This window comes from Citrus clementina, unplaced genomic scaffold (assembly GCF_000493195.1).
Source record: "Citrus clementina cultivar Clemenules unplaced genomic scaffold, Citrus_clementina_v1.0 scaffold_5, whole genome shotgun sequence".
In the NCBI taxonomy this organism is placed as follows: Eukaryota; Viridiplantae; Streptophyta; class Magnoliopsida; order Sapindales; family Rutaceae; genus Citrus; species Citrus x clementina.
The window spans coordinates 33,859,759-33,886,164 of NW_006262201.1; the positions used below are offsets into that span (position 1 = coordinate 33,859,759).

Sequence of the window (26,406 nt, forward strand, 5' to 3'; positions counted from 1 at the left end):
GGGAGGTCTTGAGTTCGACTCTCAACGAAAGCAAAGCTATTTTTTTTAATTGCTTTTATTTCCAGAATAAAATTAGCAAAAAAGGAGGTCAAGTCCTCATATTTTCATCCGATATTCACTTGATGACTTGATCTCCTCAAAAAAAGATAATAGAATATGAGATAAAAACCCAGGCGATGTAGGTAGGCTAGGTGCATTGATTTGGCGCAGAAGAATAAAGTCCCTTTTGGCATTCAAGCAATAGTTGTTATTAAAAAAAAATTGTAATAATAAAATAAAAGTTAATAATATGTATTTAATTTTTAAATTAAATTTTAAATAATAATTTTACAAAAATTAATAAAGATATAATAATTTTTTATCATACAAGTGTAAAATCAAATTAATTTATTTTTTAATGTTATAAAAATTAATAAAAATATAATAAATTTTTCATCATATCACTCCTTTCATAGAATAACATCAAGCTCTAAATAGAGATTTAGTTCAAAGTTACAAGCTTGAAAATAGCAAGCATTAAACAAGTTCGCCTTCATACTCTATAAATCCACAAAATAAAGAACCAACTAACAACTTAATTTTGATTTATTAAAAATCAACTACACTTAAAATATAAAATAAATATTAATATAGAAAGATCTTAAAATCTTCTACCCAAAATTGCGTAGCAAACTCATTTTGATGGACAACTTCTAAGCTTTGAATTTTCATGTACTTTTCAATTTTCTCCTTTATGTTTACCTATGGCAGATTGTCAATTTTTTTGAAGTAAAATCAATATATACTTGTTAACCTCTATTGTTTTTATAATATCCAATAGCCCCCTTTGCATCATAATTTTATAAGTATTATCCTTATTTCCAAATACGTTTTTATTTATATTTATTCTAAATTAAATCAATCATATAAAATGACACTAAAATAAAAAAAAATTAAATACTAAAAACAAGAAAAATACTTATTTTAATAAGATATTTTTCTGTTATTTTTTAAACATTCCTTCATTTAATAAATGTATATTTCATATTTCTAAGATCATATATGAAACAAATGACTTATTTGTCCCTCATTTCCTTTAATTTTTTTGTACATGGGGAGTTATTGGGTATTATGAAAATAATAAGGAGGTAAGTGGTATATATTAATTATATTTTGGATAATTAAACATTAATGATGATTCTCAATTGACTCCTTGTTTTTTGACAAAAGAAGTTTAGAGAACTGAATTTTAAAAAGTATACAACTTAAGTCCTCCTAAAGTAACTTAACTTGCTTTTGTTTTAGCAGGTAACACAATCTGACCTCATTAGTAAAACAAAAGAAAATTCTAATTTGTCATCCAATATTCCAGCTCAATGTTATTAGGAACAATATCCAGAATAGGAAGGAGAGAAGCAAAAAACTTACTAGAAAAATTAAATATTTTAATAATAGAAAAAAAAACTTTTTAAAGATTCGAGTGTATAGTTGTTATCAAGCTGGTCAAATGCCTCCTCAGTCTTACTGCAAACTGGTCATGACTGCTTACACCAACCTACTTCTAATCTTCTAGTCTCAGGCCTGTAGCATACACAACAAAAACAAACAAAAGAAATATCAAAATACGATTCTGTTTATTTGGATTACAAAGTGTATCACTAGAAATGGTGGCTGAATAAATAATGGCTTGTGATTTGTGAATTCTTCTTATTGATAAGAATGAGTTTACAAGTCACAAATTGATGGTCAGTACATTGGTTACATGTGCTACTCTTGATTTGATACCAGCTTTGATTTTTTCTTCTTCTTAGGGTTTATCAAATCCGAGGGTGTGAAACCTCTTTCAATCAGGTCACATAATGACAACTTCAAGTCGAAAGTCAGTCTCTGAAGAATCAATGACAGGCAGTTAACATCCGCCATGGCTCTGTGAGCTGAACCAACTAATGGAATTCTGTAGTATTCACGTAGGGCTTGCAATGAAACCTTTGAGGGAAGGTTGGATCCTGTGGACAACATCATATTTCAAATTATCAAGTTTTGGCACTAATACATTGATGCACAAATGCATAAGCAAATACGCATTCGTGGCAGCACAAACACACGCACGCACACAGAAAGAGAATGATCTAAGTTACCTCCAGATTTCATCAATTCCCGGGCCAGAGTTAGTGTATCCATAAATAGCCAATTATTTGGAACTTCATATGAGCAACGACTGAATTCATTAATCAGAAAGGGTACATCAAAGGAACGGGCATTGTGAGCAACAAACAATATATAGCCCCCAGGTTTCTGACGGCTTTTGACATAGTGCAGTAAGATTGGTATCAGGTCCTCCATCCTACAAGAAGTGCATACAGAGTGATTCTATCAGTACAATGTTACGAAAATTTGCACTAGAAAAAAATTACCGAACAAAATTGAATAAAAATTAATGTTAAACCAATTGGGTTAATGCTCAATCACTAATTAGGAGAACCAAATGGTATATACTTGATGGAAATACACAAATAAAACAAAGAACCATCTTTAGAACCTACAATATCCATGTAGAATTTAAAAATAAAATAAAATAAAAGACAGGGGGTGGGGTGTTTTGTTTGGGAGTTGGTTGTGAACATAGCATCAAAGCACTTCACAGCTGTATATTATCCCAAGTTATTGACCAGTTTCATCATCAAGAGTTGGAGAAATCATGCATGATGATAGGTAGAAAGACCTGGCATGGTAATCATTATTATGATGACCCCCAACCCGACAAAATACTTTATTCATCCATATGCCCACTTACAGAAAATTGAAAACAAACTCCGGAGTAGCAATGCCACTAGCAATTCATTAACAGTTCCCAAAAAAATAAATAAATAACAACTACAAATTGTGCCAATGAAACCATATGCTACCTAACCAGACATGTTTCACCATATGGCTTGATCTGATGGAAGCAAACCTTCAAAACTATTAGCAAACTAAAGGGAAACTATACCTCGGAACATCAGGTTTGCAGACCATATCAGTTGTGATTCCGTGAACATGTGCATTTGGAACTTGCCGTTTGGGATTCACGAGCGTCTGAAATGTGCTGTTTTCACCCCCCAAGAGATCTTGAAAAGCTATCTCGATAATTCGTTCATTCTCTCGGCTAAAGCCAGTAGTCTCAATATCAAAAACAATAGCTGTCACGAGTTTGGCCAAGTCTTTGTTCTCGGCAATTATTTGTTGAATATCATAGTGTTGAATTCTTTGAATTTTACTTATTTCTGTTTTATTTACATTTATAGTAGTGCTTGTTGCTTCAAACTTGATGTTCTTTAATTTATGGCTCTGGATGGTCTTTTTGCTTCCTTCTGTTCCTGTAGTTATTCGTCTTCTACTCCACCTCTCAGTATATGAATCCTGATCTTCAAGTCCATAGGTTTTGGAGCAGAGCAGCTTAAAACTGGGACTGTGTCCATATCTTCTACTGAAACAATGGAAACTTTCCCGACAAAAGTTAGCTAAGCTATTTATTCTGCCTTTGGGAACTTCCAAGATTGAAAAGCACATAGGAACTGTCCTCATCTGAACTCAACAACTGTTAACAGATCAAGATTCCCACAGTTGAAGAATTCTGCATCACATAAGCACTTGCCTATGACCTGAAAACAAAAAACAGAATCAATTTAATGAAACTGGGTTTAACATCATATGTTTCACTCACAATGTCATAGATTCTTCAATCTCTCTAGCCAAACAACTCAATTGCATATGACATAAAAAGCTTAAATGGAAAATTCAAGACTTCAAAAACCTAATTCTTCACTATTAAGGATCGGAGGAAAAGAAAAAACAAATCTAAATCTAATAAAACCATCTGGCTAAGATGAGGTGACAACTTATAATTTCTCAAAAGCCAAACTGACTCAAAACATAAGGACCAATCATTCTTCCAGCCACTTACAGTTCAGTTCACACCAAACAAGCTTAGCATAACGGCACTTCATAGACTCATTAATCCCATATGACAGCAAGACACACAATTCATAATCACAAACGAAAAACCAAAGAAATTTGTCAATTTAATAAAGAACTTTAATGAATCATTTGGAAGCCAAATTTTCTTACAAAATCTTAGTTCACAATCAAAGAGATCAGAGGCTGTTTATCCTAAAGCTACCATATCACAATCAAAAACTGCCAATAAAAAATCTGATAATAACTAAAAAAGAACAAGCGGTTTCATCAAACAACTCAGTTTTACGTCGAATCAACATTTCACTAGCAGATTAAAATTTTCAAATGGGTATTTAAGAAATTAATGAATGCATTAGAGAACAAAAAAAAAAACTCTTGTTAACTTCGTTTGGGTATTCCTACTTTTTACGTGCAGTGGGCAGGACATTAAAATTCAAAGACTTTTAAACTTTCTCTTACTTTCTCAGCAACCAAACACGTAGAAATGACTAAAGAGAAAGAAAGAGACATGCCTGGATATGAAATGAGGTATAGAATCAAGCTTCTTTGAACAAAATTTTTGAAAAAATAATAATCAAGTATTTAAGAGCGTCCGTGAGATACTCTTTCGTCTGGGTTTCAATTTTAAGGAGAGGTGATCATGTGAGGCAAGAAGCGATGTCGTATGGGTAATTGCGGAGACCCATTACTTGCGGATCTAGAGTCCGATCCATATTACCCGGTAATGGGACCCACTCTCTGGCCTCGCCCGCGTGCTTCAAAATACTCTTTGTTTTTTTTTTGGGGGGGGGGGGGGGGATAAAACGACGCTGTAAATTAATAATAATTAAAGATTATCTTACAGGAGTCTATTCTATTGGAATTACAAATTGATGAACTTATTTAAACGCAATATTCAGAAAGAAAATAGCCCAAGTTTTACGAAGCACAGAGATTGGAAAAAGAACACTTTAGAAGTATCCACAGGAAATTATCTAAATGACTCCTTGACCTGAAATAATTATTATCTGTTTTGGGTAAAGTTCATGTGAGATGATGCTTTACGTGAGCCAGTAAAGATGAAAATCAATGCCCCAACAAGAAGCAAGCAATGCTAATTAGTAATTAATTATGTGCTGTTAAAAGCCTGTTAATTATGTCGCTTTGGTCAACAGTCAACATTTGTTTTCGTGGGAGGAAACTTCAATCTTGGGCAAGGAAGCAAATCCCACTGCTATATGGGCCTCAATTGAGCCCATTATCTGGCTGCGGTATAGTTTCTTTAAGGAGGAAGGTTTTTAACACACACCCCCCCCCCCCCACCCTGGTGGCATTATAAAATCGCATGTTTGTAATCATAGCTCTTTTGCTGCAGAAAATTACAAGAAAGGACAAAATATCTTGACAAATCATCAACAACCCTAACGACCTTTAAATGCTATCATGTAATTATTTTTTGATAAAATTAAAATTATCTTAAACCAATGAAGAAATACATTCTCTACTAATATGCATTTTATTACAAAAAAAAAATGTTTACAATATTTTTTTTATATACTGATATATTACAATCAAAACTCAACTGATGTATATTATTAGAAATTAGTCAAGACTCTCCTTATTCCTTAATAATCCTATTATAACACATCCCAAAAGTCAACCCTCATATAGTACAATACTAGATTGAGATCTATTCTACCCCAAATATGGGGAGACAAATAAACCCCTACATAAGAGGAGAGTCGAGTCTCAACAATAATTTATTTAATTTAATTAACTTAATTTATTATATATGGTAGTAACTTTATTTAAGCTATTTGCAATTTTTTTTACCGTTTATTATAATTTTATCAGAGCTATTAACATGAAAAATGGAGTTTCATAAGGCTTTTAAGGGGGTCGTAGAAGTAAATATGTTCTCATTACTTCTTGGACTTCAGTGAATCCCAGTAGCTAAAACGTTGGGCCAAAAAACAAAAAAAATGGAAAGATCGGAACATGGGAATAGATCTGATACCAATACGGACTACCTATTTCAATTGTTGTACAAGAATTGAGGCCTATGCCAGCCCAAGCCAACTGCATAGTCTTGTTCCATTTGCGCACGACGAACCAGTAAACCAGATCTCCAGTCAATGTCATCATCACTTATCAAGTAAGCAATTTTGCTTGGCTCGGGTTGGAACGAAATCTCTTAAATCTCAGCTGCTTTCATCTCTACCCTTGGACTTTTGCACAATTATCAGAAGTGCATAGCATTAACTTCAGATCTTTTTAATAGGAGGGGAGTAAAAAAAAAAGATGTCAAAATTAACGACAGAGAGAGAGGATACATGATAACAAAAAACTTAAGTCTGATTAGCCAAAATATTATTTACAAGTTCACATTCATCAATTCTCTTCTTCAACAGCAACTGTATCCTAAACAAAAGTTGCCATTTGATTTCATTTTCTTTTTTCACTAAAACAAAAACAAGAAAACTAACAAGCTGGTGAAAGGATGTATTAATAATGGGTATCTGGAGGACCCATTTTCTTCTGTTTTTGTTTTAGTTTCCTTTATCTAAGCAAAAACAAAGCCACAAGACAAAGCCATCAAAGAGAAAGCAGCTTGTTCTTCCTCTTTCAGCTTCCTCTTCCTTTGGCACCTTTGCTTTTTCGCCACTACAGATGGTAAAAACAACGATGGCGATGACTTTGATGTTGTTGATGGCGACGACGATGAAGGCGATGATCTTTGCAGAAGCACCTCTTGGCCCAAAGCCATTAACCTCATCTTGAAAGAATCACCTAGCCCGTTAACACAGCACGAAGCGTTACCAGTACCATCAGCTTTTTCAGCAACAACTTTGGCAGAAGCAGAAGCAGAAGCAGCAGCAGCAGCATTTATTGTTTTGTCTTTTTTCTTATCCGATCGCTTCTTTAGGCCCTCGAAAACTCTCTTTTTCTTCCTAAATCTGATCCCACATGCGTTACAAAGTGACTGGAGAACAACCCCAAAAAAAAATTTAATAAAGTAAACCCATTAGTAAAATTTAAAAAAAAAAAGAGGAATTACCAACCCCAGAATCAAAATCACAAAACCCGGATGAAAAAATTGAACCTTTCTACTTTGAAAGTTAAAGCAAAGATGCATGAGAACGAAAAGAAAGATGATGATCGTAATCATGATCATGGACAACAGTGATTTCACCTTTGGACCAGCGGGGCCACCTCTCCAAAGAGGAGTCTTTGTGGTTTTGCAGTCCGTACAATACTTCAAGTTGCTGTCGTTTTGATTCATGAAGATGATGTCTCTTCTTCAAATTTAGGCAATGATTTTCTGCATCAAAAAGGAAAAATCAATGATGGGTATAGCTCAAAATTTTGACCTTATAACAATGAACCCCTCATCAAAAGTCTCACTTTTTCTCAAGTTTCTGAACAAGAAACACAGAGAAGAGACTTGAGTGAGAGGTACTATGGCAGCAGTGGCAACAAAAAACTCATTTCTCGCAGCAAAAAAAGCACTTGAGAAATGGGTTTGTTTCTGGTATTTCTAGAAAACTGAAAACAGTCGATGAACCGACATGCAAAAATGAAGAGTGATGAGCGAGTGAGAGTGAGAGAGAGAGAGAGAGAAGAGTACAAAAACCCTAAATCTGAAGCTAGGGTTTTAGAATGACGGAAATGACCTTGGTTGGTGACAACAACAATATCTGGGTCAGCTTAAAATATATTTTCTCTTCAGGCTGACGATAACACCCGCCAATTTTTGGAGAACGGCAGAGTACACGTGGCAACATGCAACGAGACTCGGGTTTTTATCATTATTCATACTCGCGGTGGATGAAGAGAAATTCTGTACTCGCTGTCTTTATAATGTCAAGTACATACAAGGAATGTTTTTGTTGCTACTTATTTTTGTTGTTCAAAATCCTTTTAGTACTGCATAAAATAGTAATTAAATTCCTCTCTAAGACCAACATTAGGATGTAAAGAATTTGAACACCCCATCATGGCATCATTTAATACCTTAAAAGGTATTCTCAATTTTCAGAAAAATTCAGGTCATGAATCATATATAAAAAGCAAATATTGTTTTAGTAATTAATTGATATTTAATTTGTTGAACATAAACACATTATACCTATATGATTAGGATATCATACAAGAAGTTGGTGACTTTGCACAGTAAAGCTCTAAGCAACTGAGGCATCCAACAATTTCTTGGCAGCAAAAATGAAAAACGAATGGCCTTAAAAGAGTAAAGAAGACTATTTTTTGTCTTCATAAAGAGACAAAAAGCCTCCTGACCTTACACAAAAAAGTACACTTGCTAAAACCAAACCATGCCCTTCTGTACTACCCGAAGCATTGATTTTATTTGATTAGTCACAGATGGGAAACAGAAGAGCCTGAAAAGGAGATTATGTCTGATGTTGAGCACTTTCTCCAATGCTATTATAATCAATTAATCAAATTGTCAAGATGGGGTTTGTGTCTCCTGTTCTCACTTCCCCAAGCTGCAGACTATTTAAGTGATTTCCATCAAAAGAAGCGCTTTGAAGTCTCTCCATTCTCTCTAATAAGAGTGGAGGACAGATAAGTGCTTGGAGAAGAAAGCTGAATTTGCCTGAATCATTTCCTATTTTTTGCTAACACAAATTCATGTCAAAAATTTGTTTTCCGTAGGCTCCTCAGCTACCGAGGACATGTTTCAAAGCTGAACCATTCCTGATGTCGTGTCGTATCATCAATTCAAATAAAAATAAGAAAACAGATGTATAGAGAAAGTGATGCAAATCAATATAGTAAAAAAATCTATTTCTTTCCATTCAATCTTACAAGTTTTGAATAGCTTTAAACATGACATTAGTGACTAGAAGGTATACCCATGCTATGCCTATGCTAATAAAATGACATTTTTGGAGTGACGGACAACAAACTCAAAATGATCATCTTAAACAAAATGGCATCTGCAATGAAGCCACTACCGTGGCAATGACAATCTTAAGACAAGCTATATTAGCGTATATTTGCTTATATGACACAACCCAAGCTCCATGGAGGGGAGGCACTTTGCTGAGAATGCAATGCTTCCTTTACTTATTGCAGCATCTGCAGATTACCAGTCTCACAATACATCCAATGTAGTTCTGTATCTGCAGCAGCATTGTTCAGAATCTGAGCTAGTCCATCCTCCAAACTCACACAACACACAGAGATTGGACTGAACTGGACCAAACTATGACCACAACCACCACCTAACAAGAATCCAACACCATCATACTCCACATGGACTTCAACATGAAAGCAGCTAAAACTCCTGAATTAATTTGTCACATGGACTTCAACATGAAAGCAGCTAAAACTCCTGAATTAATTGACAAATTTTGAATAAATCATCAGATTAAGTAACAATAGAAACCTAACACCGAAACTTTAGTATTTGCGATGGTAAAGATTACACACACGTACCTCTAGCTGAAATTGAAGCCACCGGATGGAGCAGGAGGATTCCCATTGCCTCCAAATCCGAAACCAGGTTGAGAAGCATCCCCTGGTGGCATTGTCTCATCCTCGTCATCCAACCAATATGTTTCCAGAAGCTTTACAGACTTCTCATAAATCTCAGCATTGTCGTGAGTTTGTAAACTCTCAATTTTCTCTAACCCCTCAGCATCATCAATCATTTGAGTAAAGACATTTACATCTGTGTTGCCCAAATTCTTTTCGGCTTCTCCCACCTTCAATATGTTCTCAAGCCCTTCCAAACAGACGGTAACAATTCTTGGATCGGGACATACAAGAAGATCACACAAGGGCTTGATGCACCCTTGAATCACAAGGAATCTGCAACCAACAAAGATAAATAATATGTCAAGACCAATATGCATTTTCATACCTTTAAATAAAAATGGTACAAAAAGTATGTTCGTACTTGATTTGCTCATGAGTACCACCAGATGTGGCGTTTGAGATAGCCCATGCGGCCTCTTTCTTTATGTCAAACTCAGCATTTTCAAGTAGAGTAACAAGGGGGCCAATTATGTTAGCCTCAATCACAGCCTGCAAAAATTCATTCACAACAAGTGACAAGGCACAACCATATGGCTAATTTATAAATAATAGCCCCCCAAAAAAAAAATGCAGAAACATGAAAAAAAAGCTACAATAATTGAGAATGCATGAACATGCATAATTGCCTGAATTTGCTCCCTGTTGCCAGCGGTGATATTCGAGACAGTCCAACAAGCTTCCTTTTTAATGCTCTTTTTATAATTGCCCGACAACAGATTAAGAAGGCACGGAAGTGCTTGATATTCGATAACGCACTGAGTGGCAACCAAAACAAGAAAAAAGAAAAAAGGGAATCAGCCAATGACACTGGAGCATCAATAAGTTATCATCGGTGTCTCTCTTGCATTACTGCTATTATTTAATTCAGTCAAAGTTGGTTGGAACACAGCTAAACATTTGATAACCATTAACAAATTCTTAGAAAGAAAACAGCAGTTAAAAGGACGGCAACCTATAAAGCATCTTATACCTGAGTTTGCATATCATCCCCGGTGACTATATTGCCAACTGTGCGAAGAGCAGGTATAAGCACTGAAGGAGAAGGGTGCCTGGAAAATTCAGCAAGAGTTCAGAGCTCTAGAGCACAAAATGTATTATCAAAAGGAGAGCATAATTAGCTAAAGACTCACATTAGAAACTCAGCCAGACGAGGAAATACACCAGCTTCAATAACAGCTTGAATTTTGTCATTCGTGCCATCAGAAAGATAGGAAAGTGCCCAACAAGCATCCGTCAAAACTTCATCATCATTTGAATGAATAAGATGTGCAAGAGCAGGAAGTGCAGGGCTAACCTAATAATTAGAAAAAATCAAAAAAATAATAAAACCAAACATAGTAACAAAAATCCACAATTCAGAGATTACATTTGAAGGCAAGTACTACTCAAGAAATTAGAACATCATAAAAGTCAAACCTGGTCAAAAGGTGGTTGAGGCTTTCCTCGACAAAAGTTTGAAAGAGTCCAGGTAGCATTTCTAAGCATGGAAAGCTTTGGTTGGCCATTCAATTGTGCCAACAAAGGGACCAAACCTCCTTGGCTAAGAACAAGATCACGGCATCTTGGAGAGTCACCAGCAATATTTCCCAATGCCCACACAGCCTATGTGTTGTAGAAAGAAATGAAAAGGGTATCAATAGCAATGCTCATAATTAATAAAGCTTGCTTAGTTAATAATTTGATCAAACAAAAAACTACCAACTCAAAACAAGAGAATAAAAGGACAACATTCAGAAAGTTAAATCTAAACTATATCAACATGATTCAGCACTAATATTTGTAAATACCTGCTCGCGAACATCGTCGCTTGGAGAATAAAGAAGTTTCACAAATATTGGAACAGCACCATGATCAATTACCACCTTAGTATGCTCGGAAGTCCCAGAAGCAATGTTCGTAAGAGCCCAAGCCGCTTCAAACTACAAGAATTAAAATAGATTAGAATCTTAAAAGATATTTCATTAATCAGAACCTTGACACATACAAGGTCCACTAAGTAGAACCTTAAAATACAACATGACATCTACCAAACCAAAACATACCTGAAGTTGCGGATAATCCTCCCTCAGAAGAAACTCAACAAAGCGAGGAACAACACCAGATCGTATAACTTCTTCAATTGGTGGGCTGCGTTCTGGTGCATGAGAGGAGAAAAAAAGGTTCAATATTAAAAAATAATAATAATCAAACAATTAGCATCCAAAACTATGCATTAAAAGAACCAATATCTCACCGATGGACAGCAATTTTCGAAACTGAGTGGTACACTCATACTGCACACCACTGTCATTAGACCAAACACCGGCTACCATCACAGGTAGATTTTCCAACTGTCAAAACATTATGAACACAAGAGTCATAACTTGCACATAAAGTAAAATTAAACACAAGCCCTACACAAAATCAAACAAAAGGAGCCACAATGTATTAACCCTAATCAAACTTCAACAATCATATACTCAACAATTAATTAAAAGTTAAAACCAATAAAAACATACCCTGATCATGATTACAAACAATATGAATTAAAAATATCCGCAAACAAGCTCTAATTTCCAGCAGTATATTCTTATAATTTTTCACTTCACTTCAATTGAGTTGAGATTTTTTTTTTTTACAAAACTTGTGCTAGAAGCTAAGAGGATATAGAGACAATATTCACAATATACGGAAAACAAACCCCAATTAACTAGAAATACTACATAAAAAAAATTAACTAGAAATTAAAAAGGAAAAAAAATTGGACTAGTTATTTACGAGACTGACCTTCTTCGCTGTACCAGGAGCGTTAACATCATTAGCGAGCGGTTGCTGGTTTTGCAGACCTTCACGTCGCTTCTTCTGCAAGCTTTCTTCTCTTTTGTTCTTTCGGATCTCCACCATGTTATCCTCTCTCCTCCGGCGACCTTCATCGGCGTCGACTGCTACCTTGTATTTGTTGCGTCGACTGTCGGCTTTCGAGTTCGGCCTCAACGACATCGTTTCGCGGTTGAAGTTAAAACCCTAATTAAATTTCAAATATATTTATATATAGAGAGAGCGAGAGAGAGGAAGGGAGATTGTTGGGGCCTGGAGGCAGTTTCAAGAAAGTGAAACGAGAGAGAGAGAGAGAGGGGAAAGAGGAGGGGCTTTTATAGGATTGTGAGGGGAGGAGGCGGAGTAGTAAACGGGTTTGGATCGCGAGTTTATTGCGGGAATTGCCATTGCGGTTGCCGTTAACGGCGTCGTTTAGTTGTTACAAAATTCATTAATCATTATCCATTGATTGAAATATCACAGTTGTTTAACCCCACTTGTAAGTTGGAACCGCGTTTATCGCCAATGATGATAAAATATTAAATTGATGTAAATAAAAATAAAATTTCATAGAAATTATCTCAAAAATACTACAATTTAGAAAAACAATTTTTGTGTTTAAATTTTAATGTTGAAGGGCTGCCAATTTCATAAATTGATTAATTGTTCATTAGATTAAATTTTCATGAAAATGTTAATTATGAACCATTACCTTTCTTTATTTGTTATTAGGTAAATCTTTTCTAAATAACGATTGAGAATTGTTAATTAATCCTCTTGTGTTAGGTAATATATTTTTTATTCCAAGGTGGATTTATATCCTAATTATTTTTTTTTTTGGACGATTCATGATTAATGAAAAAAGTATTTTTTTTTTTAAGACTTTACAGCATCGTAGGATCAATGTATATCTTTCTATTTAGGAGGAACAAAAATTCTAGCATATTGTGATTGTTATTCTGCTGTTATTATGAGATTATAAGAATTATATTTGAATAAACAACTTAAAGGAAGTGGACGATCCATATAACTTATTTCTTGTAGTAAAAATAACATATTTATAACTTAATAGATCTCTTATTTTTACTGCAATTTATAACAAATTATATGAATTGTCCACTTACTTCAAAAGAGAAAGAATAAGGTTAATATATATATATATATATAAAGAGCCATTATTAATGTAAATATTTATAAAAATTTGTTAATAGCACACTTCCTGTTACGATAAAGAATAAAGATAGGTGTAGACAAAACAGAATGTTTAATTTGTTTTAATTGTTTATTTCATGGGGTGCCGGTAAGAAAAGGGTTTCAAAAGGTTTTTACCGCTCAAACTCACCCCATAATACATCGATTTTGCTATGACTGGCTCAAAACAGCAGCTCGACCCAATTCCTAACTGCCACCTTACCACCAGGCAATTGCAAGTTATTTGCAACTTGCACCCAAAAGGAATTCTTTAAGTCTTTTTCACCAAGAGATGCCTCCGCACTCGACAGCCGCAACTAACACGATGAAAACAACCGCCTCTAAATAAACAAACGATTATAACACGACGAATTGTCCCACGTTTCTTCAACTAGAACCCTTCTTTCCCTACTAATCCAGAGAACAAAACAATTATACGTACACATACATACCCATGCCAAACCTACACTAAATTCAAGTTATCCAACCCAAGAGGGAGTTGAGTATTAGATGCTATTACTAGGCCCCCACCAATTATTGCTGCCATAGACTTGTATCTTCATCCCGTGAAAATTCTGTTTTTTTTTTCCCCGATACACTCGTATATTATCAAAATTATATTAATAATTATACTGAAATTTATAATTAAACAAATTTTTAGGCGGATCCTTTATATTAGGCTTGACAATTTAGTCCGACCCTATTTTTGGCCCGACTAACCCAACCCTAATTTTTAGGGCTTTGGCCCGAATTTTCGGGTTTAGGGTCGGGCTTAAAGCCAACCCGACCCTATTTAAAAAAAAAAAAAAAACTAACACACTCACACAAAAAAGATTATGTTTGAAATGGTTGTGGAATTAGTTGAGGAAATTAGAATTAAAATTAATTTAAGTTTTAGTGAGTATTTAATATCAAATTATTTAAATTAGTATATAGAAATATTTTAGAGTATTTTGTGGCATGATTGACATTCGAATTTTCATCTCAAGGTAATAAATTAGTAATGGCATTTATACATACATACATACATCATATATATATATATATATATTGTTTGTTATTTTTTCCATTCTTCTTGGATTTTAATTATATTCTGCTGAGGTTCAGACAAGAAAAATAAAATAAAAAAATTAAAGATCTACATCACTAAGAGCATGAAATTCCAATTCAATTGAATTGTTAATTAAGTAGGTGGAAATAAAATTATATTATCCAATTGTCATATAAGCATAAAATTACAAATAGTAATAAGTAAAATATAACCAAATTATATTACAAATGAATCATTTATGAACTCTCTCTATTTTGACTTTTGACTTTTGAATTTGATCAGAGATTGATGTAGATATTCTAAAATACCAATATTAAAACCTAAACTATTGATGCTTCGGCTTCAAAATTGGTTGTTGTGAACACTGAAAGACTTGGAGAGATGGACAACGGTAATGATTTCACATTTTGCAAGGCAAGTTTTCGGCAAAAAAAAAAAAAGTTTACGTTTTACGGATTAAAATTGATTTATTATTATTTTTTGTTTAAATTAATTTTAATTACAATCGATAGTGTCGGGTTAGGCCCGACCCGATGTTGGTCCGATTTAGGTCAGGTCAGACCCAATTCGTTTGGACTTTTATAGAATCGGGTTTTAATTTTATTTTGATCGGATCGGATTGGGCTTGGTCAAGTCCGAACCCGACCCGACCTTTTACCATTCCTACTTTACATAATACTAAAAGAATATCTATTAATCTTAGATTATAAAAAGATAATTTTATCCATATTTAATTCTATCATAACAGAAGTCGAATCAAACCCGTACACTCAAGCTTCACACGCAAACCTTGTACGAGGGCTGTGCCAATGGGCTACGAGCCAGCAGAAATATGAAATATTTGTTGGTATCATCAAACGTGTCAGTCTCTTAATTGATGACAAACATCGGATCCAGCAGAAATTTTGGGCCAGTCAATGACACGTGGTCTTTATGAGTTAAACGCATAACGGGCCACACCTGCCTGATTGTGCATGAGGTACAACTGTCAATCGGCACCAGCATCAACAGCATTCATATGCAATTTCTCCATGATAATTGTCAATAAAGCGACCCAGTTATAGCATAAACATAACACATCATTTAAATAAAAGAGATTTTATTTATAAAGAAAATATCACGGTCCAAATGCTAACACCCCCGAGATTAAAAAAAAAAAAAAAATTTCTTAAACTACCCACCCCCAACATGGGGATTAATTTGAAGATTAGAACAAAATGGGGGGAATTGATAAACAACATCATCATTAGCTTGAATGATCAGAGATGATCCAGAGCGATTGTCAGCAACGAGAAGTACCGCGCTTGGCCGCTTTACCCTTTGATGTGTTGACACGTGCTTTTTGCGCATCCGTAGGATCATAATTAAAGTCGAAGCTCATCCCATCCACCATTTCCACGAACGTCCTTTGGAGGTCCTCAAAACTGTCCCCCTGGAAGATTAATCAACCGGCTGAGAATTTGCAATTACACTTATACCCTCACTAATGGTGCTGAAAAGGTAAGAAGGGCAAGGACATACCTCGTCTTTAACATTATTCATCATGGAGACCATCTCTTGCATAAAACCATAGAAGTCCTGTTTTGCAAAATTTCACAGAGTTGGGTAACTTGAAAGTAATTAATGCAAATATCGAAAATTAACGAAGATACTTCTACGGGACAAAGCGATGCCGTGATTTGGTCCAATGGAAAAAAACACGACATCGTTTTACCAGCATAAGAATTCACGGAGTACTCTCGAAACCCGGCGTGTCATTTAGTAGCGTTCCTACTTGCTAAATTCTAATCATGCAATACGACGCCGTAATAGCACAAAAAGAAGATATTTTTGGAGGTACCTCATCTTCTTCCTCAAGGGGATCATAAAGTCCAGCATCGTACATTGACCTCTTGTTCTCATCCGAGAGGACTAACAAAATCAAACGGAAGTTTTAACGCCGTCAATCGGAACACAGTAAAAGCTTTAAAAAAATAACAAATAAATGAAGAATTCAACGGCGTCAAGATACAAGTTTCGATAACTTTACCGGAGTAAGCTTCTTGAATTTGCTGAAACCGGCGTTTGGCTTCCCCGGCCACTCCCGGGTTCTTCGCACTCCTATCCGGATGCCATTTCTTCATAATTACCACAAGAAAAAAAAACAATTTTAACCGATCGGAAAACTTCTGACGAGAAAAAAAAGCGACGTCGATTTATGGAAAGAAGTTAAAATTGTTACCATGGCGAGCTTGTGATAAGCGGAGCGAATGTCAGAGAAGGAGGCGTCCTTGCGAATCCCAAGAATCGCGTAGTAGCTCAAAGATCCGCCGTTGGATCCTCCTCCTCCATCCATCACAGCAACCAAAAAAGAAAACAGCAATAAGGATGTAATATGCTTGTCAAGATAAAATCATATGAAGAAACGGAAACAAACTGTTATGAAGAGAGCATTTGGAGGATTGATAAAGCAGAGAAAAATAAAGGAATTTTTTGGTTTCTCCTTTTTTTTAATTGTTTTTTTTTTTTAATCCTTCTCACCTCCTGGGTATGTGTTGCGTTTAGAGACTTAAAAGGGGATTATTGACGACTGTACGGGTGATGAAGGGAAGAGAGACGAAAATATCTTAGGGGAGCAGAAGAGATACGAAGGAGGAAACTTCGAGAGATTTGAGCCCGGAGGCTAGATATTTTTTAGGAGATTAGGGATATGGCATTGGACTTTGAGAAAATTTACGTGGATTGCCACTATTCTGATCGGGCAATGTGGGTGTGACACGTTAGCGTTTTGTTTTAGATCGTCTACTGAAGGGGTGGTGAGTTAGAAAATTAATATTTATTAATAATTTTTTTTTGAAAAATATTTTGTTTTCGAATTAATATTCATTAAAAGCTTAAAGAAAAAAACTCAGAAATGCTCATATTTCAAGATAATCTTAATTAATTAAAGCATGTTTATTTAATCACTAAAGGCTTGTGTATAACCCAAAAAATAAAATAAAAAAGTATATCGTATTTGAAATTATAAGAGAAACATTCGAGTAAGATGCATTATTATTTATTGGAAAAATATATTTTTCGAATTTTATTTTAATCATTCTATTTGAGATTGTACGGTGTATTTGTTGAAGCCAATATTGTGGAAGCAATTGTAAGTTGGCACTTGGCACCTTGCATGGAAGATACAACGTATTTGGTAATGTACTGATTTTTTGAGCCAATTGACATTTAAAAAGTTATAAATAGTATTATTATATTACTATGAATAGACCTATTTTACACTAACATGCGCATCACTTCATTTTAGATATTCTTAAGGTTCAATTTTCGTTTTTTTTTTCCTTTTCTTTTTCTCATAAGTTCTTACAATCAAATAGTCTTTTTTTACCCCTTTAATTTTCATCTTTTACAAGTTTAATTTACGCCGTCATTACCTCAATTTGAATTTTATTCTAATTTTTAAAAGAGTAATAATACAGTCACAAACTCTTGTACAAATATATTTTGTACAAACTGACGTGGCATTAATTCATTGGTTGAATGAAAATATAAATTAATAAAAACAAATCATGTGGGCTAAGTGATATTTAATTCAATCAATCTTATCATGCCATATCAATTTGTACAAAATAAGTTTGTACAAGAATTTGTGGCTGTATCATTACTCTTTTTAAAACTACTTTCGAATCATGAATCAAAGAGCCCTCATTTTTCTGTGTTGCCAATTGCTGTTTCATGTTTATGATTATTGAAAATAGATATTGGAACATCATAATGAGGATAAAAAATGCTACTGGGGATTTTTGTGGTGATGATCTTTAAAACTTTGGGATAAGTTCATGATTTCTAAAAGCTGAGGGTAGTGAAGAGAAGTTTTTTTTTTTTCGTTTTTTACGTAAAACAGCTTTGGTTTAAAAATAATAATAATAACAATTAAGATGCAAATGCAAACCACTCAACCACACCTTATTTATTTTATTTTGGTGAACAAAACTAAAACCCAAAAACCAATCACCAACTATAATTCATTAATTCCAAGGGCATAAAACAGTTTTTAATATTAAAAAAATAGTAATGCTACACATCCTAAATTTTTTATTCCAAAAAATTATTATAAATAATGTGTCATTTATCAATTGGTTGCTGAGATAATATAATTAATTCACTTAGATCTTATAAAAAATTATCAATTACTCAATTAATGACACATCATTTAAGATAATTTTTTAAAATAAAAAATTTGAGATGTATAGCATTACTGTAAAAAAAATTTAATTTATTAAAATGTGTTGATGGGGGTTGATTCTCTAACCAGTTAAGTCCCAAATCTAAGCAAAAGATTTGATTATGGATGGCTAATGAATTTTCAAGAAATATCTCTCCTTTATGATTGCTAAAGAAGATGTTAACTAAAGGTGAAAAAGGAGGCCATTAAAATGTTTGTTTGACTCCTCATAAGTAATTAAGAGATGAGATTCCAAGTCCTCCAATCAAATTAAGCAAACTTATCAGGAATTAATTAATTTCCCGGCACATTGGATGGCTGACGTTTCAATTCTCACTTTTAAAACAAAAATCCTTCGTCTCACATCTTTTTGGGCATCACACGAATCAAGGATCCCAATTGCTTCCAATAGAATTGATAATGACAACAATTTAATCTTAACAATACTTTATGTTTCGAATGCTAAATCTAATATTTTTCCAATTGCTTTCTTGCAATTTCTTTATGTTTAAAATTGTGAGAGAGAATTGGTTTACATTTATGTACCATCAAAAAATAAATAAAATAAATAAATCATAACCATTTCTTTGATTATTTGAAAACTATGTACAGCGGCTGATCATTGCTTCACTAGTTTAGAAAGCAGGAAATTCTGAAAGGAAACTAAACCTAACACATCGAGGAGAAACTTATAGTTTTGTATCTCCTGATAGCAAGAACTGGAAAATGGAAAAGAAATTGCAAGGAAGCAAAACTAGATACAAAATTAAACTAGCACAACTTATAAAGGAGTGATGATTTAGGGGGGGCGATGGTGGGTGGTACTGCATCTGATTATTGTACAGTTTCAACACCATCACGTGTGCAGTTTCTTGAGGCTTAAATGTTAGAGCCTAGTATTCATATTTATATAGAAAGGCCTTGAGGCCATTCTTCTAGCAGCCAAATCTCTCCTCACTGATTCCAATATGACAGCAGCTCTTATCTTGCACCAGGCTGCTTTTGGTTTCCCAATTCTGGAAATATGTACACCAAAATTCGAGTCACTGCTTGGAGCAAAAAAAATGCCATTGCTTTGCTCCCATATTGCATTACAGGGAGACCAACCTGGCATCTGAAGCTGAGGCATTTCAACTGCTAAGTGATTGCTTGGCACCAATTGTGGACAACTGGGGCACCAATTGTTTCCTCCGCCGCCGTTGCCGGGTACCGGGGGAAAATCACCCACTGTAAGGCTGTTTTGGATGGGATGAGACTGATGGTCATCTGCTACTGCTTCTTGGCTGTAAGATGTCGAAGTTGACGCATGGTCTAAACCGAATTGCACTTCTGAAAGGAAAAAAAAAAAAAGAAAAAACTTATGGCTTCTGCAAATGTATTTCTTTGGTAAATCTATAGAATCTAAAACTTATATACCTTGATGGGCGACTGGGAACTCATGATTCTGCAGAATTGAAGTTGGACTACTAAGTGCTTCATCTTGCAGATTTGGTGAGGGCATTAAAGGGCCAAAATTGGCGCGTGCATCAATTAGGACGAATTGATTCACATTTTTATAAGCTACCCTCTTTAGATTTTCCACTGAAATCTGTCATATGAAGACGGGTAAGTTGTTTAGCCTCCAAATCTGATGGTGTTTGCAACGAAAAAGGTTAGTTTCTGGAAGTGAAATACTTACCTTCTGAGGGAAGGCAAGATCATTCGGATGCACACAATTTTCACCATCAAATGTTACTGCTACAAGCTTGTATATGGAATTAAGTAAGAGAATAATTCCATCTCCGGTAAAAGCATACAACTTCCCATCATTTACGACGCAAGTAGCAGCATGTTCCACTATTGTTTCCCATGTTTTGTTTGAGGCACTAATTATCTGCAGCCCACAATTAAGGTTGAATCAGAAACATCACTGTGCATAAATAGCCTCAGTTAGCTATGAGGTAACTCTTACTTTGCGTAGTGACCCAGGATCGGTAGTATGCATACGCAAGAAATCCTTCACGTTATAAACTCCCTTTTTAGCCAACCGTTCATGGTATTTGCCGTCTTTGGCTATCTTCTCCAAGCGCCATATATCATCATCCAAGGATGGAGGATAATGTTTCTTGTTCACTGCAGTGAACATTTTCACGAGTCAGTCTTCAAAGGTTAGCCACTAAACAACAACAAAGGTTCATTAAGCTTTGAAACTTACATTCTCCGCGATGATCCTTCACCACAAAAGCTTCACTTTTAGCTTCCTTGATCCTCGCTTCTCTACAGCCTTTTTGCAGAACTCTGGCTCCTAGCCTGAACTTTCGACATCTTATCCAGCTACTATTATCAGTGAAAACTATGTCACTGAGAATTCCAACTCCATCTTTTAATGTAATATGCAGCTCCCCTGTGACTAGTGGGCGTTTACCTTCTCTTTCGCGAACAATTTTCTCTAGGAACTCCCTTTCAGTCCAATTTTCATGGTCATCAGAACCAAAATCACCATCAAGGACAAGGATCTCGACCTTCATCGAAGAGTAGGGGCCAGACGTTACTCTGGTCTTGCTGATAGGATCTACCAGCACTATCTTAACCGGCCCACCATCCTCAGCTTCTATTCTGCTGCCGGTGTAGATTGGACAAGGCAGTTTATTAACAAAAAGCAACTGCAGGCCTCTTCCTTCAGATGTCTCAGCTTGGTTAAACGAGGATCTGCAAGCAAAGGCCAACACGGGAAACAAAATCAGACCCTCCACAGAAATTTGTGCAAATTATGCACCCCTCCCATTAAAGGGAATTAGGCACAACGAATTAACTTAGAGCCGGATGAATACGTGATTCATCAGACTTTAGGAAGCAATTAACAAAGAACTCACCTTGCACCGGGGTGAAAGCGGGGCAGCAACACGCGTTCCAACTCCTCTCGCACCTAACAAAAGATTTTTAAGTGGTTCAAGGCTAAGAACTTATAGGAAATAATTTCTTTAGAGACACAAAAAAAGCTCAGACTCATTATATTAACAGCATCAGATAACCAAGTTATTAGTTCATCTCTAATGCTGCTATTATCATCCTGTTAAGCCCATGCTGCCAATCACCAAGCAAAACTGAACTCATGCCTTGAACTTTAATCAAGCTGAACAGAATCAAAAGCAAATTCATTTGAACAAAATCAACAGGATGGATTTTTATCATCTTACCACACTGCGAATACAAGGTTCAAGCGAGGCTACCATTTTATTCTGCCAGTTCCCCTTCATTACATCATCAACGACCCTGCAACAAGAACGCATAAAACCCAGAATCAGAAACCAGCTACTACAAACACAGAAACAATCTAATCTTTCAACTCAAACGAAACAAAATTAAGCAAATTACTTCTTAAGAGTAGGTCTCTTCCTGGGCTCCGGAACCAGAACTCCGAACCCGTCATCATCAAAAGGCCTCTTCGGCACCATTTTAGATTGCGACATTAAACTTTCTCAACAAATTCCACGGCACAATTTAACTCGAAACTACTTAACCTGCTGCCTATAAATATAGCAATTGGCATTGACTAATGGATGGGAAGCAACTGGGAAGCTTCATTTGAAATTAAAACAACACTGCAAAAATAATAAAACGCGCTATGCACAAAAAGTCAAGATTATATTGACGCTGAAGCCTGAAGATGATAAAGAACACACAAGATAGAAGATTTGTATGCATGTTAGCATGCTAATAAAGTATACTAGCAACTTTGTACTTGTCACTACAATAAAAGCACCTAAAATAAAACAAAAAAATAATGACAAGAACTTTGAGAATCTTTCTGGTCGTTGAATTCCATGATAACGAACTAACCGCGTAATGATTTGAAAGGTACAAAATACACTTTAAAGAAAAACAAACGATGAGATCACACCAAACGATGAACTTGATTACATGTGTTGTTGTTTTGTACAAGAAAACTAACAAAATTAAAAAAAAAAAAAAAAAAGAATTCAAAAGATTGATTTGAAAAAAAAGACTTGACGCGTGACTGACTTGATTATCATAAAGAAGGTTGGTGGAAAATTAAGAGCACAAAAATAAAATTTCTGCATTAACGCGGATCCCATATTTGAACACCCATCTTGCATTTTATTGTGTTATTATTTTATTATAAAATATGATTTTACGAGTGTTGAATGTGAATTTCCTGACAAATTCTTTGACGGCTACGTTGAAGATGGTTCATAATAGTTAGAAAAACAAGCATTAGTTACTGTATTATGATGTACGATTTCAATAGTGGTATCGATAACATAGACTTGTATAAATCAGGACAAAAAATAAAAACGTATAACATCGAACTTGTAATAATCATGAACAGTAATAAAATTTGTATATCAATAACAGAATCTTAACGTAGGTATATTTGTGTAACTCGTAATATATTTATTCTAAATAATGTGTTATTCATGAATTGATTGATGAGATACTATAACTAATTCACTTGAATATAGTAAATAATTACTATCCTCTTAATAAAAGATATATTGTTTGATAAAAAAAATTTAAAATATCTATCGTTACTTCACGTATAAGTGTGTATGTGTAAAATTCAAATTTATGGCATTGAATTTCCAACTAATCCATCATCAATCCTAACCTAAACCATTAAATTTGTGATATTCAAAAGGAGACAATATAATGATGAATTACAAAGCTTCCACCAAACCAGACCACGTCACTTTCCATGTCGGGCCCCTTTGAACGAAGAAGAACTTCACTCGTATTTTCTGTTTCAAGCAAAAAGTGAAAAAGAAAAAAAAAAAAACTAAAGCTTGTTATCTTTCTGGAGATGCTTTTATAGTTTCATTTATGTGGTGAGTGGCCAGCGGTCGGAGAGGAGACATGGGTTCAGATTCTGAGCAATTTCTGTTGTTTGATTACCGTTTTTCCATGCGTAGATTTTCCGGGAGAATTCCCTTATTTGGGAAAATTCCTGGAACTTCAAAGATTCATTTTGTGACCTTTTTTTTCCAGGCTAGTTGCCTGCTGCTCAGGAGCTTATACAGTCCCTTATGTTATGTTAGGTAAACTATATGCGTATGTGTTATAAGCTATTGGAGAATCCCAAAACTTATTTTAGGTCAAATATGTACTTATATAATATAATTTTGTATTGAAAGCTCTAATTTGAATCACTTCTCATTTTGTAAACTAAGATAGACAAATTAAGGTTACTAAGAATTTGCATATTATTACAATAAAATCTCGATAAATTAATAATCTTGATTAAATAATAAAATCTTTCGGTTCTCATGTGGGTTAGTGTATTAAATTAATAATTTCGTTAAGTGTATAAAACAATAATTTTTTTTAAAAAAATTAGGATCCAAATAAAATATAAATTAATAACTAATCAAGTATAAAAATTAATAATGAATCAAATATAAAATCATAACATTAATTTTTTTTTTCCAACTTTAATTATTTGAATTCAACTCTTTACAAAATATGCATCTAATTTTTTTATTGTCCCTAAATTAAACTGAACCGCGTCCTTAATTTTGTGCAGAGCATGCACTACATTTGGTATTTTTTTTTTTCGGAATGGCTTTCTTTCCAGCATATTCCAAATGTGGGCATACTTATAGGTGACTGTTCCCAAAAAATTAAAAATTTAAAAAAAAAATAAGAAACACGTGACGAACAACAACTCATGACTGTTACAAAAAGGTTATTACGTCGTATCAGATACCGCAGCTAATGAAGTACCATTGGGCTGGGCGGCGTGATGGATCTAAACTCTAAAGTCAGCTATCACCACCGACCGCTTGAAAAAATTAAACCGTATCCTTCCTTGTGATTTTTTCTAAATGTAGGGACTTAAATGTTAATATCCAAAAATTGAATTTTTTTTTTCACTTGCAATTTGTTGGAAAGGAAAAAAAAATTGAATCACTTCTCATTTTGTAAACTAAGATGGACAAATTAAGGTTACTAAGAATTTGCATATTATTACAATAAAATCTCGATAAATAAATATTTGACAAATTAATAATCTTGATTAAATAATAAAATCTTTCGGTTCTCATGTGGGTTAGTGTATTAAATTAAAAACATTTAGTGTCCAAATAAAATATAAATTAATAACTAATCAAATACAAAAATTAATAATGAATAAAATGTATAATTCATAACATTAAGATTTTTTTTTCCAACTTCAATTATTTGAATTGAACTCTTTTCAAAATATGCATCTAATTTTCTTATTGTCCCTAAATTAAACTGAACCACGTCCTTAATTTTGTGCATAGCATGCACTACATTTGGCATTTTATTTTCTTTCTTTCTTTCCAGCATATTCCAAATGTAGGCATTTTAACAAATTGATGTATTTCTCAAAAAAAAAAAAATGATGTATATATCCAATAGCTGTTATAACAGATATTGTATTAGAATATCGATAATCTAGCACTATGGACAGTAGTCGACTAGTCGTTGAGTAGGTATTGTTGACTTATGGGAAACATAATTTGTGCACCTGTATAGACGAGTATGTACTTTTATCAACAAAACTCTTCTTAAAACAAAAAATATCTTTATAAATTAATAAGATTCATTTATCAATAAATTGATAACTTATTCATTTATTGATAAATAAATAACTTTGTTATAATAATTTTTTTAATGCCTAACAATATTATTTTGTAAAAATTTTATGGTGATTGAAATTCTTGACTTACATCTATCGTACCTTCATTTTATTTTATTTTTTAAATTGTTTCATAAAACAATAAAATAAAAAAAAATGAAAGTAATAGCATATGCTATATTAGCATGCATGTCTCTAATATTAATAAATAATAAATGTATATGTAAAGACTAAGAATTTTGCTATTTGTCCCGGATCAAACCCCGAAGATTTTAAAACGACGCCGTTTTGACAATTAATTTTTATTTTATTTTAAAATTAAACACCGGCTTCTTCATTTATCTCTCTTTTTTCATTTTGTTCTTTTTTCTTCCCAAGTACAAAGCATTGTTATCTTCCTTCACAGCCTCCTCTAATTCCTCCAAATCTGCTTCTGAAAACGATGCATCACAAAGACGCTACTTCTGCAAACGACAGATCAAGTAAATGAATGCACTTAAATCATGTAGCTTGGCTAGGTTTTTAAAATCTGCTTTTGCCTTCACTTTTGCATCGTTTTCAGAAGTAAAGTCTAAGGTTGAGATGTGTTTTTAATAATTCTGATGGAAAATATTACAACAATTATGGGTAATTATAATTTTGGTCCCCGAACACAACCTTTTTTTAGTTAAAAAATCCAAAGATAATATTCTCAAAGCACATATTTTTTCTTTTTCCAAAACCAAGAGAGACATTGCAGGGTCTGTGGTTGGAAAGAATTATTGTGTATAAATAATTTTTTTTTTTTGCTATGATGGTTGTCGGTGGTGGTGGTGACGATGGCTGGGTACGTGTAATGGTGGTTGTCAAGTGTGATGGTTGTCGGTGGTGGTGGTGCCTATGACTGGGTATGCGTGATGGTAGCTGCTAGTGCCTGTCGGTGGTGGTTGTCAATGGTGGTGGCTGTGAACTGTGAAATGAAGAGGAAGAGAAATACAACACCAGAGGTTGTGAGACGAAGAGGAAGAGAAGACAATTTGGGGCTGCTGTTGATTTTGCCTTAACTAAGCCAAAATAACGTCGTTTTAATGAGATTGAAACACAAAA

At 34.2% G+C, this 26,406-nt stretch overlaps 5 protein-coding genes across 7 annotated transcripts; all 5 read right to left on the bottom strand.

The window, feature by feature from the left end:
• Nucleotides 1-1,327: 1,327 nt before the first annotated feature.
• Nucleotides 1,328-4,707, bottom strand: LOC18043104 (exonuclease DPD1, chloroplastic/mitochondrial). 2 transcript variants are annotated; one of them, XM_006433434.2, is made up of 5 exons: nt 4,449-4,707; nt 2,969-3,620; nt 2,118-2,323; nt 1,733-1,985; nt 1,328-1,560 (listed from the first exon to the last, which is right to left on the bottom strand). In XM_006433434.2, the coding sequence occupies exons 2-4, from the start codon at nt 3,541-3,543 to the stop codon at nt 1,747-1,749; spliced, it is 1,020 nt and encodes a 339-aa protein (XP_006433497.1). In that variant the 5' UTR covers nt 3,544-3,620; nt 4,449-4,707; the 3' UTR covers nt 1,328-1,560; nt 1,733-1,746. The 2 variants fall into 2 exon arrangements, with proteins under 2 accessions (XP_006433497.1, XP_006433496.1); XM_006433433.2 differs by lacking the exon at nt 1,328-1,560 and having other exon boundaries at nt 1,576-1,985.
• Nucleotides 4,708-6,284: 1,577 nt separating this feature from the next.
• Nucleotides 6,285-7,517, bottom strand: LOC18043105 (GATA transcription factor 15). Its single transcript, XM_006433435.2, has 3 exons — nt 7,321-7,517; nt 7,109-7,237; nt 6,285-6,898 (listed from the first exon to the last, which is right to left on the bottom strand). Exons 2-3 carry the CDS (start codon nt 7,196-7,198, stop codon nt 6,479-6,481), a joined length of 510 nt encoding a protein of 169 aa, XP_006433498.1. The 5' UTR covers nt 7,199-7,237; nt 7,321-7,517; the 3' UTR covers nt 6,285-6,478.
• Nucleotides 7,518-8,691: 1,174 nt separating this feature from the next.
• On the bottom strand, nt 8,692-12,638 carry LOC18042002 (importin subunit alpha-1b). The gene is made up of 11 exons (XM_024184068.1): nt 12,244-12,638; nt 11,711-11,807; nt 11,520-11,611; nt 11,265-11,396; nt 10,894-11,079; nt 10,608-10,771; nt 10,448-10,526; nt 10,104-10,232; nt 9,839-9,966; nt 9,376-9,750; nt 8,692-9,271 (listed from the first exon to the last, which is right to left on the bottom strand). The coding sequence occupies exons 1-10, from the start codon at nt 12,454-12,456 to the stop codon at nt 9,378-9,380; spliced, it is 1,593 nt and encodes a 530-aa protein (XP_024039836.1). The 5' UTR covers nt 12,457-12,638; the 3' UTR covers nt 8,692-9,271; nt 9,376-9,377.
• Nucleotides 12,639-15,597: 2,959 nt separating this feature from the next.
• LOC18042003 (dnaJ homolog subfamily B member 6) lies at nt 15,598-17,193 on the bottom strand. Its single transcript, XM_006433439.2, has 5 exons — nt 16,737-17,193; nt 16,545-16,632; nt 16,356-16,426; nt 16,037-16,093; nt 15,598-15,947 (listed from the first exon to the last, which is right to left on the bottom strand). The coding sequence occupies exons 1-5, from the start codon at nt 16,848-16,850 to the stop codon at nt 15,798-15,800; spliced, it is 480 nt and encodes a 159-aa protein (XP_006433502.1). The 5' UTR covers nt 16,851-17,193; the 3' UTR covers nt 15,598-15,797.
• Nucleotides 17,194-19,333: 2,140 nt separating this feature from the next.
• On the bottom strand, nt 19,334-22,384 carry LOC18040996 (calmodulin-binding protein 60 C). Of its 2 annotated transcripts, XM_024185126.1 has the most exons (9): nt 22,074-22,384; nt 21,896-21,971; nt 21,572-21,624; nt 20,914-21,407; nt 20,671-20,831; nt 20,398-20,592; nt 20,136-20,307; nt 19,827-20,048; nt 19,617-19,735 (listed from the first exon to the last, which is right to left on the bottom strand). In XM_024185126.1, exons 1-9 carry the CDS (start codon nt 22,166-22,168, stop codon nt 19,701-19,703), a joined length of 1,503 nt encoding a protein of 500 aa, XP_024040894.1. In that variant the 5' UTR covers nt 22,169-22,384; the 3' UTR covers nt 19,617-19,700. The 2 variants fall into 2 exon arrangements, with proteins under 2 accessions (XP_006433503.1, XP_024040894.1); XM_006433440.2 differs by having other exon boundaries at nt 19,334-20,048.
• Nucleotides 22,385-26,406: the final 4,022 nt, after the last annotated feature.

Bases quoted from the DNA above. Each gene is read 5' to 3' on its own strand.
- LOC18042003 (XM_006433439.2), bottom strand. From the start codon at position 16,850: ATGGATGGAGGAGGAGGATCCAACGGCGGATCTTTGAGCTACTACGCG. The intron at 16,427-16,544 runs GTAAAGTTATCG...TGATTTTGTTAG, and splicing joins AATTCAAGAAGCTTACTCCG to TCCTCTCGGATGAGAACAAG. The intron at 16,094-16,355 runs GTACCTCCAAAA...TTTGCAAAACAG, and splicing joins CCCTTGAGGAAGAAGATGAG to GACTTCTATGGTTTTATGCA.
- LOC18040996 (XM_006433440.2), bottom strand. From the start codon at position 22,168: ATGTCGCAATCTAAAATGGTGCCGAAGAGGCCTTTTGATGATGACGGG. The intron at 20,593-20,670 runs GTAAGAGTTACC...TGTGGGCTGCAG, and splicing joins ATCCTGGGTCACTACGCAAA to ATAATTAGTGCCTCAAACAA. The intron at 20,308-20,397 runs GTAAGTATTTCA...TTCATATGACAG, and splicing joins ATCTTGCCTTCCCTCAGAAG to ATTTCAGTGGAAAATCTAAA.
- LOC18043104 (XM_006433434.2), bottom strand. From the start codon at position 3,543: ATGAGGACAGTTCCTATGTGCTTTTCAATCTTGGAAGTTCCCAAAGGC. The intron at 2,324-2,968 runs GTATAGTTTCCC...CACTTCTTGTAG, and splicing joins TGCAAACCTGATGTTCCGAG to GATGGAGGACCTGATACCAA. The intron at 1,986-2,117 runs GTAACTTAGATC...TGTTGTCCACAG, and splicing joins GGAATTGATGAAATCTGGAG to GATCCAACCTTCCCTCAAAG.
- LOC18043105 (XM_006433435.2), bottom strand. From the start codon at position 7,198: ATGAATCAAAACGACAGCAACTTGAAGTATTGTACGGACTGCAAAACC. The intron at 6,899-7,108 runs GTGAAATCACTG...GTTGTTCTCCAG, and splicing joins GTGGCCCCGCTGGTCCAAAG to TCACTTTGTAACGCATGTGG.
- LOC18042002 (XM_024184068.1), bottom strand. From the start codon at position 12,456: ATGTCGTTGAGGCCGAACTCGAAAGCCGACAGTCGACGCAACAAATAC. The intron at 11,808-12,243 runs GTCAGTCTCGTA...ATGTTTTGACAG, and splicing joins CTCCTGGTACAGCGAAGAAG to TTGGAAAATCTACCTGTGAT. The intron at 9,967-10,103 runs GCAATTATGCAT...GAATTTTTGCAG, and splicing joins GCAACAGGGAGCAAATTCAG to GCTGTGATTGAGGCTAACAT.